A 12,182-nucleotide genomic window follows, 5' to 3' on the forward strand; every position below is an offset into this window, starting at 1 on the left:
CCCTCAGCATTGCTTGAAATACCCCTAGTTGTTGCTATCCCCAACTACCCTCAGCCATTCCTTAGACGTTGCTGGTATTCCCCTTTGACCAACAGCTAGCAGATAGTGTGTTTACCGTTTTGACAGGGTGTATACATATATTGTCTTTTGATTTTTTTTTTTTTTTTAATATCCCTCTTATCAATCCATGAAAGTTTCAACTTAATGCCCATAGCCGTTCCAGAGATCAATATGGATATGCTCCGATACGCCCTTTTGACATCTTGGATACACCTGATGTCTTTTGATTTAATGCAACTTCTCCCTCAATATTCAATGAAATTTACAGTTTAGTAGTCTTACCCACTCGTGAGATGTTGCAGATTGGCCTTTTTGACAACCTGAACCCGCTTAGTCATTTTGACAAGCAGGATGAGGTTAAACTCTTTTGATTCAATTCGATAATTTTAGGTGTAATAGCAGAAGTTTGTAGTAGTATTTACAGTCACAGTTGCAATAGTAGTAAGAATCATAGTCGTCAAAATTGCAGACAGTGGTCACAGTCACAGTTGCAAGTAGTTACAGTCGCAAGTAGCCACAGTGACATTCGAGTTGCTTTGATATTTTCGCTTGCAGGTAGTTGAAGTTGCAGTCATAAATTGTCACAATCGCAAGTAGTCTTATACTTGCAAGTAGTCCCGAACTATCACAGTCGTAGTCACAAGCAGTCGCAGGTGCAGCCATAGTAGTAGTAGCAATAGTGGCTATGAAAGTTCAAAGTTAGTTCCCACTCCTAGGATATTGTAGATATGCTCTTTTGATAACTCGGATACACCAAGTGACTTTCGATTTCATGTAACACCCCTCTGGCTATTCCCTGAAGTTTTATCTTAACCCTTTGATGGCTGGTGGCTCTTATAAGGAACACCAAGTTTTTTGTCTATAGCTCCTTTCTAATTGGCTAAAACGAGAAATTATCTACATAGCCAGAAACAAGAGAACGACAGCTACCGAATGGTATATTACTTTGCCAATTGATGAGTCATCTAACAACATTCGCACAGTACTGAATTTGACATAGTGAAATTTTTCGGATTTTGTGGAATGAAATAAATCTGACTCGGGTAGTATTGAAGTTTATGTTGCTTGGTAAAGGAAAAAAATCTTGCGGTGTTCGTTAGTGTCGGACGGTTCCATCTGTATTATTTTTATTCAAGATTTTTTATTCATCCACAAGCAAGGACGGTTTTTAAGTATGTATCTTATAAGGCCCATCCGCCCTAGGGGAGGGAGTACAATACCGACCCGCCGAAAAGTCCAGTATAGTTTACACACTTTTATTGAAAATCTTAGAAGTTTTTCCACTTTCTATTAGCTTTCTCATTCAACTGGAATGTTTTTCAGTAATGTACGCAGTGTTTCCACTTCTACTTATTTTGGTAGTAGAATACTTATTTTGGGACCATTCTACTTCCAAATATTAAATCTACTTATCTCCTAACTTTTTACTTATTTTTGGAGACTTAAGTTTTCGTGCCGGCCAAGTATTTTGGTTTTGATTCCGTTGAATTATAATCCTATAATGTCTTATGAAATGGAAGGGTGCAATTGTTTTTAGCAGTGGAGTCTTTGTTGGGATTGGCATCCTTGTCAGGAGTGGCAACAAGGATATCCGGGAAATTATGAATTACCATACCCAATTTTGATCCTGGTTGACTTATAAACAGCTAATTTATAATAATTGATCCTGGTTCAGCTATAAACAGCTAATTTATAATAATTGATCCTGGTTGACCTATAAAGCTAATTTGTAATAACTGATCCTCGTTGACCTATGAACGGCTAATTTATAATAACTGATCCTGGTTGACCTATAAACAGCTAATTTGCGAATATAAAGATCAGTTTAAATGAATGAATTTGTTTAAAACCGTAGGGTCATCTACATATAACCCATGCATTATCCACCCAGTTTACAAGTTTACTATTTACTATCAGCAGCTGAAAAGCCAATGAGATTATGGAGCCCTCAACCTCTTCATTAGTCAATGAGGCAATAGTAAATAGTGAAGAAATTCTACAGAACGCACTGAGGAGGCGACATGAAGGATAACTAAGAAGGTTGACCTTAGTATTGCTGATCCCTGTCTTAGAGTTAAATAGCGATCTGTCTGAACTGAATTTGGAGGATTGTGAAGACGACAATGACTCTCTCTTCTGCGAATCAGCTGAAGACGAGTGCGATAGTAGTTGGGATGACGGCGACGATGAATACAATCTACCACTCAGTCGAAGAGCAAATTCTCACCTAAAGTCTACAAAATTTCTCCGCGGCGATAAAGCCGAAGTAGACGTCGTTCCTAAATTTTCAGCTGAAAAGAGACAAATCTGGAAGGAAACTCTGTGAAAGACAATGACGTGGACTGGAAAGGGCAAATGCCAAGTCCCGATTCGTCTCTGGTTACTCCAATTGCATTCTTCCAAAAGTTCTTCGACTCTAAAATTATGAGCATCCTTGTAGAAGAGACGAATCGGTATGCTCTGCAAGAGAAAGGCTTGGAGCTGAAATGTACTATCAAAGAAATGGAACAATTATCTGGAATCCTTTTGCTTATGGGAATCGTGAAACTTACCCACATGTCTATGTACTGGGAAACGGCTACACGTTATTCTCCAGTGGCTAACGCTATGGCATGCGACTGCTTCAAAAGAAAAAGACAGTTCTTCCACGCAAATGATAGTTTCAAAGCAATCGAAAAGGGGGGTTCGGGATATGACCCTCTCTCCAAGGTTTGACCCTTGTACGATAGGCTTCGGAAGAATATGTGAGAAGTCCCAAACAAAGAACGACAATCTGTGGATGAACAAATGGCCCCGTTTAAGGGCCGGCTTGGGTTCAACCAGTACATCAAAAACAGGCCACACAAGTGGGGGATAAAGGTATTTACATAAAAGCTGGATAAAAGGGGGATAAAAGCCGGAGCCGGTGGAATAGTTTATGACTTTGAAATTTACAGTGGTAAAGGAACCACTGTCGGTTCAGACCTTGGTGTTGGTGCTGATGTGTTGCTTCGCCTAGTCAAATATCTCCTGAAAAACCAGAACTTCAAAGTGTTCTTTGACAATTTTTACAGCAGTTTTCATCAAGTAGAAAAGCTGCAGGAAATGGGAATCCAGTCAGTAGGCACAGTCCGAATAGACAGAATACGGAAAGTGAAACTTCCGCACTTGCCTTTTTGCCTTTTCTGACATACTCAAGTAGTTTCTGACGAAACTACCCTTTGCCTTTTCTGGCATACTCAGGAAAAACCATTCCCTCTCTTTCCCAAAGATGGATCCTGTATCTAAGCAATGATTACATTGCATAATTTACAGTCTTTTCTCCTGGGGCTCTGGGGACTGACATTTCCAGAGGCTAATTTAATACGCCTTTTGACTAAATCGAATAAAATCGGTTATTTTATAATTTTGCCCAGTGTAAATTGGGTCTGAATAGAAAAAGGGGCCCTTTGTCCTCACAGCAAGGTTCAACATGTCGTGAAAGTTTCAACTTTTTGCCCTCGACTGTTCCTGAGATGCTGCTGAAGCATTCTTTTCACGATCAGCATGCGCATAGTGTGCTTTTGTTTTATTCATTATCCTTCACAACACTCCCTGAAAGCAGTCACAAACAGATATTGTTGCAGTTGCAAGCAGTCACAGTTGCAAGTTGCCGTACTCAAAAGCAGTCATAGTCGCAGTAAAACTAGTCGTATTTGCAGCCGCAGCAGCAGTAACAGTATTAGTAATGGCTCTGAAAGTTTTAAATTAATACTCTTGCCCGTCCCTAAGATATTATAGATACGCGCTTTTGATAACTTAGATGCAGATAGCTTCTTTTGATTTAGCTCAATATACCCGCCAACATTGTCAAAAATTTCATCTCAATAGTCTTAGCCTTTTCGGACACGACGAGGGTCAAATATCCTGCCTTTGCCAATAATAAATCCTACATGTAAAAATTGGACAAATTCCATAATTTACACTCCTGGTCCCCGGGGGCTTTGGAGTTTGGTATCCCTGGGGGGATAGCTAATAGAGAATATGATAATTTTGAATAAAATTTGCTTTTTAAGATTTCTATCGGTTCTAAGGGGGCATCTTAAGAGTCAAGGGACAGAGAGTACTGGTATCACTCCGTTCCGTTTTGAACATCCTTTTCAACATACCTTTAAAGCTCCAACTAAATACCCTTAGGCGGCGTTCATATGCGTCTCTAGCTAGAATTCCATGTCTAGACACGTGTCTAGCCAGACTTCAATGTCTAGGCGACGACCGTTCACAAGTAAAATTCGGTGCTTAGCTAGACACGTTAGACAACAGCCAATCAGAATGTGTCAATTTTCGCTATTTTCATTATCTATGTTTACATTTTTAAACTGAAATTTAATTTTTGTTTTCTCATTAATTTTTTTTTTCATTTTAGGCAAATATGCAACACCAGACATAATAGTGGAGCACACTAAGGCAATTGTTGGGCTTATCTTATTCATTATTTTGTGACAGCAAAAATAAGGATTATAATTTTGAAAGTTTTTCCCGCATAAGCTCTCTTGATTGGCTAGAAATGACAACTGTGATCTATTTGAAACTATATTCGTAGTTTTAGCTAAGCATTGAATTTTACTTGTGAACGGCTGTTGCCTATACATTGAAGTCTGGCTAGACACTTGTCTAGACATGAGATTCTAGCTAGACACGCATGTGAACGCCGCTTTAGTCGTTCCTTTGATATTGATGTTGAACCCTGCTGACAACCCTTCTGCATATAGTTTGTTTTAATTTTGTTTGATATTCCCCTCAACATTTTATTAAAGTTTTACCTCAATTTTTCCCTTAGCCCTTTTTGACATTCAGGATCTAATATGTCCCCCTTTCACAATAACCAACCTTATATCTAGACAATGACCAACTTATATAGCTTACAACACTTGCCCCAGGGGCTGTGAGTATTATGTCATCCCTGGAGGCATAGGTATTTGACTTTTTGACTATTTTAGACAAGATGGTTATTCCCAAATTTTGATGAACTATATTTGGGGGTAGAGAAGCTTATTAAGGAATGATAGGAGATTGGTTGTCTTCCGACCACTTTTCAATATCCACCTCAACATTCCTAGAAAGTTTAATATTAGAACCTTAATATTGCAGATACGCCTTTGTGATAGACTGGACGCAACTGTTATTGAATTTAGGATGATAACTGTTGATTTAATTTAGCATGACCCTCAATATTCCCCGAAGTTTCACCCTAATATCCGTAGCCTTCTCGAACACACTCAGAATCTAATATTCACCCTTTTCCTAATACTAAATCCTGCATGTAAAAAAAGGTCAAAGTATTTAATTTACAATCCTTACCCTGGGGCTGTGGGGGGCCCACAGCAGTCACAGTTGAACGTTGCCGCAGCCAGAAGTAGTCATAGTCCCAGTCAAAACCAGTCGTATTTGCAGCCATAGTAGCATTAATGGTATTAGTAATTACTCTGAAAGTTTCAAGTTAATACTCTCACCCATTCCTAACATATTGCAGATATGTTTTTTTGATAACTTGGACGCAGACAGTCTTTTTTGTATTAGCTCAATATACCCGTGAACATTCTCCAAAATTTCACCTCAATACTTTTAGCCTTTTTGGACACAACCAGGGTCAAATATGCCGCCTTTTCCAATAATAAATCCTGCATGTCAAAAATGGACAACTTCCATAATTTACATTTCTGGTCCCGGGGCTTTGCGGAGTGGCACCCCTGGAGGTATGACTATTAGAGGATGTGACAATTTTGAATAAAATTCACTTTTTAAGATTTCTATCGGTATAAAGGGGGCATCTTAAGGGTCAAGAGATAAAGAGCACCGGTATCCCTCCGTTCCTTTTTGAACATCTTTTTGAACGTGCCTTTAAAGCTTCAACTTCATACCCTTGGCCGTCCCTTAGATATTGATGTTGTACCCTTTAAAAACCCTCCTGCATATAGTGTGTTTTGCTTTTGTTTGATATTCCCCTCAACATTTTAAAAAAGTTTTATCTCAATTCCCTTAGCCCTCTTTGACACTCAGCATCAAACATGCTCCCTTTTCTCAAGAACCAGCCTTGTATATAGACAATGGGCAACTTGTATCAACTTGAATAACTTAAAGCACTTGCCCCAGGGGCTGTGAGGGCTTTGTCACTCCTGGAGACATAGGTATTTGACTTTTTGAGTATTTTGGATAAGATGACTATTCCAAAATATTGACGAAATATCTTTGGTGGTAGGGAAGCTTAATAAGGAATGGGAGGGGGACTGACTAAAACCATATTTTCATAACTCACCTCTTTTTTTTCATTTTGGCAGTATGGGCTGCATTCACAAGAAATTCTTAGTTGTACTTTTGGTTGTTGTACAACATTTTTGCAAGGTTCTATCAGCTTCGAGAGTAACAAGACAGACATAGAAAAAATTATGTTCTGATGGGTTTTTTTAATCAATTTCTTGTAGTAAGGGGGTCCACTCTTTCATTTCCAATAAAAATAGTTTCTTTCACACCTATGTAGGCTACTGAGACGACTGATAATTTTACTCTCCAGTTGATACATTGACCTACTTCTTCTTAATTGGAAACGCTGCAAAGTGATTGGACGGCCGGGACGAAGTATAGGCTAAGCCTCGTCTTGATTGATATTATTCACCCTGTCAGGAGCAGGGTCAGCTTTGATTAGATAGGTAATCAAAGCCTTCAAAATTTTCAATATTGTGAAATTTTCTATCATGTGAATGATCCTGTCCATAAATAATCCAACTAAAAAAAATGCTACTGGTGCGGTAAATAATGCCAATCGAAATCGAGCTTTACAGCGATAAATACCAACGAGAAGTTCTAATGCTTGACTCGAGTAATTAAATTTTAAGTTTTTTTTATTTCGCTTGAACTTTCTATATCGTCATTGTGTAAAAAAATGAAAAAAGAGTGATCTTAGCTAGAAATTGGCAAAAAGATTGATTTTCCCTGTAATCTAAGTGAAAGAGTGAAATGAAGTAAAAAGTATGACAAAACACGGAAGAGCGACAGCTTGCCGCCCTGCCCCCAGATCAGACTTATTTCTATCAACTGCACTGTTTTTCGGTGGTTGGTAGTATTTTTGGCTATTGCAACATTGCTAGGACTTCAACGTATTTTTTATTATATCTACGAAACTTCATGTCTGTCGGCGGAAAAAAGAACGCAGTTACGGAATTTACGGAATGCTTAGGGAAAAACCGGAATCCTATTAAATATGTCATATTCACACTAAATCACCAGAGAATTGTGCTATAAATTCAAGTTTCCGATTCGATGCCAACGTGGCTTCAGACCTAAAACATGATTTCTACCACCACCAGTGCCATAGCGAAGTCTAAACGAATTAATGAAGAGCCATATTTGTTTGAAAATTTCCTAGATAAATATTCATTTAATGCAAAATTTTTTACGAAAAATTAATCTTCTCAGTTTGCAGTTTTGAATGGATAAAGTTAGAATTGAGCGCCATAGGTATGCAGTTTTAACTTATTGCATAAAGCATTTTAGTGATTTCTAATACTTAAATACAGTCCAGTAGGCCAAGAATTGTTCTTGTCTCTGAACTGTTAAAAAACTTTTCATACTTAGCTAAAGGGACAGAGACTAGTCCAAATATCCTTTTTTGTTCATTGCACAAGGGGCTTTGACTGTTTGATTTCTGAATGTGTGAGAGTGACGGACTGTAACATATGGTAGACTTGCAGATTAGTGGAATCTAGATATCTGTAATATGGTCTGGATGCAAGTGATAATCGCGGGAGCTCACAATTTCTATATCTAGAAAAGTTTATCCAGTATTTATTTGTGCTCCCATTTTCGAATGTTGTTTCTGTGAGACTATTTAGTTTTCTAAGAGAGGTCAAGACTGACATGACAAACCTGCAACCATGCTGGCTTCTCCACTTAAGACAAAGCTAGGGATGAAGTGAGCTGGTGCCAGAGCATAAAACTTAGCAACATACAAGCCTATGAGAAAGAGATAAGGTCCTTGTGTCGTTTGTCTCGGTACCAGATTCTCACGATCGTCTCCTGCATCGGTAATAAATTAAGTCAAAGTTTTCTGGCTTTGTTCATGTTCTGATGGTTTTGACTTCGAGTGAAAGTTGCACTTTTTCAAGTTCTGACGATTGTAATTACCAAAAATCTTTTTAAAAGATATCGAAATGAAAACTATATGGTTTTTTAATCACTTGTTTCCGACTTAAGTAGATTTGTTTAGAAACTTACTGTTTTTCTTGCCTTTTAAGACTTGGCTCATAAATCTTACATGTTTGGGTTGGCTCAGTTCCTAAGTAGATGTTTTTGAACTTACAGTTCCCCATGTGTTTCGAAATTTAAATTCTTCTGATAACTTTCTTCAAACTACTAATTAATGCCATTTTTGTATTTTGACGAAACACCGCCAAGGTTTGAATCATATCATCACCGAATTTGTTGAGTTCTTTCGTAAAGTATTTTGTAAGGATCAATTATTTCTATTAGGGGATCACAGAAAGGAAATGCGGAAAAAAACTCTTGCAAAAAGAAAACTTTGGAGAACCTTGCTGGCCAGCAGACGAGAAAAAAGTTTTAAATCTAGGAAAAATTCCAATCTTGTAGCAATGAACAATTATAAAGGAAAAAAGCTACTAGATTTTCGTGGTCTTTCCGGCGCACTGCCCCGGCTCTCCTCGCCCCTAGGAACAGCTCTGCATGTACTTGGATCATGATAATTTTGTTTTATGGCACCTAGTTACTTATAGAGAATTCTGAATCCGAAGCGACATCTAATACGAAAATCTTTCGACATTTAGTAAGATTACAAAAGGAGCTAGTGCAAACACTGCTTGGAATTTAGATGTTACAGCAAAACAGCAACGCTTGCTAAAGTCTTATAAAAAATTAAAATGTCCAAAAGACGAATAGATGTACCAGAAACACTCGTCTCTGCCAAGAAATCGTGAGTAACTTACCATCAATATATAATTATATTCGAGACCAAATTTATTTGATGTATGTTAGACTAAGTCCATCATTGTGGAATGAGGGAGAATTTTGAAAAGTTTGTGTTGTAGGCTAGTGGAGAATTCAGATAGCCTAAATAAAAGTAAAATTCTACACAACCTAGTTTCCACTATCTTGAAAAGGGGTTTGGTTAAGAAATGAAACTCAGGGATAGATTTAGCCTACAGATTAAAGCATGTCCTGGGAAGGTATTTTGAAGTACTTTACTGAAAACAAAATTCATTTAAAATGTTTTTTACTTGTTTAATTTGATAAATAAAAAATTGTTAAAATTTTAAGGAATAAAGATACTATTCTATTAGCTTGGCAACATGCAAGACTTGGATTACAATTTTGACATGAAAAACTGGTCAAATAGTGGTAAATTTTTACCAAATCATATTATTGAGTTTCAAATAAAGTGAATATACCATTTGATCCCTTTTTGGTAAAGTTCGGTAAAGTTCTACGCAATCATATTATTGAGTTAGGACTAAGGTGAATACATCATTCAATGCCTTTTTTTTATGCTGATTACAAATATAGCCTAATAAGCATTTCTATCGGAAATGAATTTCAGCCCCCCCCCCCTATATCGGCTTGGCTATACCTACCCCAACCTAAACAAACCCTGAATTGGCATACATAGGGAGGGGGGGCTGAAATTCATTTCCAATAGAAATACTTATTATATTCGTAATCAGCATAAAAAAGGCATTGAATGGTGTATTCACTTTAGTCCTAACTCAATAATATGATTTCGTAGAACTTTACCAAAGTTCAAATATAAAAATCATTTCTATCGTAAATAAATTTTAGCCCCCCCCCTATGTATTCCCATACAGGGTATATTTTTCTACTGGAAGGGGGGGGGGGTAAAGTTTAAAAATGCAACCTCATAACATACTCAACCCAATTTTCCCCCCCCCCTATTTTGGAAAAAAATAACCTGAAATGGTATCCATTGGGGGGGGAGGAGCTGACATTAATTTCCAATAAAAATTATTATTATATTAATAATCAGCATAAAAAAAGGCATCAAGTGGTATATTCACTTTATGAGTAAGTCAATAATATGATTTGGCAGAAATTTACCAAATTTGCCCCCCACCCCACCCCCTAATGTAGAAATACATACACTGAATTGGCATATATAGGGGGGGGGTGCTAAAATTCATTTCTGATAGAAATGATTATTATATTTGTAATCAGCATAAAAAAAGGCGGTAAAGTTCTACAAAATCATATTATTGAGTTAGGAATTAAGTGAATACACCATTCGATGCCTTTTTTATGCTGTTTACGAATATAATAATCATTTCTATCGGAAATGAATTTCAGCCCCCCCCCCCTATATGTGCCAATTCAGGGTATATATTTCTACATTAGGGGGGAAGGGGGTAAAGTTTAAACTTACCTCCCATTTACATCAGAAACAAAATTTGCAAACCACCCTTCCCCCCCTAATGTAGAAATATATACCCTGAATTGGCATATATAGGGGGGGGGGGCTGAAATTCATTTCCGATAGAAATGGTTACTACATTTGTAATCAGCATAAAAAAAGGCATCAAGTGGTATATTCACTTTATTCCTAACTCAATAATATGATTTGGTAGAAATTTACCGCAAATTTTGTTTCTGATGTAAATGGGAGGTAAGTTTACACTTTCATCCTAGTTAATTTATATGGTCCACTGCAAAATTACCATGAAATTCACCCAGTAAATTTTTTGTTGTTCATATTATTGACTTATGAATAAAGTAAACATACCAGTTAAAATATAATTTAATGCCTCTCTTTGTCTTCTAGCAGCTGGTATTCTCTACTTTTAGATAGCTGGTATTCTGCAAATTTAGCTTTAAACATGGAATTAGCAATCTAAAAATGCTATTTTTTTTATCTATACTGTTCCCTTCTTGAGAGTTGTTGCCCTAGAGTAGTAACATTGTTCCATACTTCTTTAACTCTTTTCTTCATATTAATATAATAGCAAACAAGCACCAGGAAGGAGTCTAAATTATGTCCTGGAAAGGTATTTTGACCAAAAATGAGGCCAAAACCATGTGAGCAAAACAAACAAATGCCTGTGCATGGGTGTCCATAAGGGGGACAGGGAGGGCGCCAGAAATCCCCCTCCCCCTGGCTGAATGACATTGCCTTATATTTTTGTTTTGTGGTTTCTATTATACAGCATTAGAAGTGCCAATATATTCTCCCATTGAGGCTGGATTGAGGTGTTCAGGTTTTGCCTCTGTAGTGTGAACCTGATGGTTGCCAGTGGAGCACTGCATTTGGTAGCTGGGGATACTTCAATCAGCAAACTTCTGGCATCTTGTCACAAGAGGCACACCCATCTTGCCACAAATGGATTGGTTGGTTATCCTGTGCTCCCAGTGGACATTAAGATGTCTTCTGAGACCTAGCTGGCTGCCAAAACAAACAAATATGCAAATATATTTGACTGTCTACCTGGTAGTAAACTCATTTCTATAAAATGGTGTGCTAACCCCTGTGATCTGCATGTGTTAATTTGTATAATTAAACAGTGAGTTTTGTTAGAAGCACTAGAGGTGACAATTATGCCATCTTATTAGATGCTAGAGGCTATAGTGTGGATTGATTTGTAAATCTTTGTCCTGTTCACTTTCATTTGCTTACTGTATGAATTTGTTTGAATATTAAAGACAGAATTCCTTGGGAAGCAATTATTTGCCCTATCAGTAGGTATAATATTGTTTTGTGGGGAATTGTTAGAACTTTCATAGCTTTACAAAACTTGTGTGATGTGAAAAAAAGTATAAAGAACATTAAGCACATGAAAAGAAACTTCAGTCACATATCCCACACTAGAAGATGTTTGAACCATTAAGTCTGATCAGTTAAAAGGCTAAAAACCATTATTTGCTCTACTAATTATGTGTAATACTGTTTTGTTAGAATTTTAATTGCTTTGTAAAGCTTGTTTGTTTTGAAAAAAAATAGTGACTGTATTGGCATTAAAAGAGATTTAAGTTACATTTCTGACACAAGATAATGGTCAGAGCTATAAGTCTGATCAATTAAAAGTTTAAAAACCAATGCAGGTGGAAATTTACTGTTGCTCCCTTGAACAACCTGTCTCTGTAATTGTATT

The 12,182-nt window shown here is 37.1% G+C and overlaps 1 protein-coding gene across 1 annotated transcript in view; it reads left to right on the plus strand.

The window, feature by feature from the left end:
* The first annotated feature begins 8,890 nt into the window (after positions 1–8,890).
* The window catches only part of Dhx15 (DEAH-box helicase 15), a 57,247-nt gene continuing 53,955 nt past the window's right edge, over positions 8,891–12,182 (plus strand). Inside the window, exon 1 of the mRNA XM_089088251.1 lies at positions 8,891–9,001. Coding sequence (XP_088944377.1) covers positions 8,949–9,001 — 53 coding nt within the window. The 5' untranslated portion in view covers positions 8,891–8,948. The remainder of the gene's footprint in view (positions 9,002–12,182) is intronic.

This window comes from Artemia sp. Qi Xiang Cuo, chromosome 4 (assembly GCF_049724085.1).
Source record: "Artemia sp. Qi Xiang Cuo chromosome 4, ASM4972408v1, whole genome shotgun sequence".
In the NCBI taxonomy this organism is placed as follows: Eukaryota; Metazoa; Arthropoda; class Branchiopoda; order Anostraca; family Artemiidae; genus Artemia; species Artemia sp. Qi Xiang Cuo.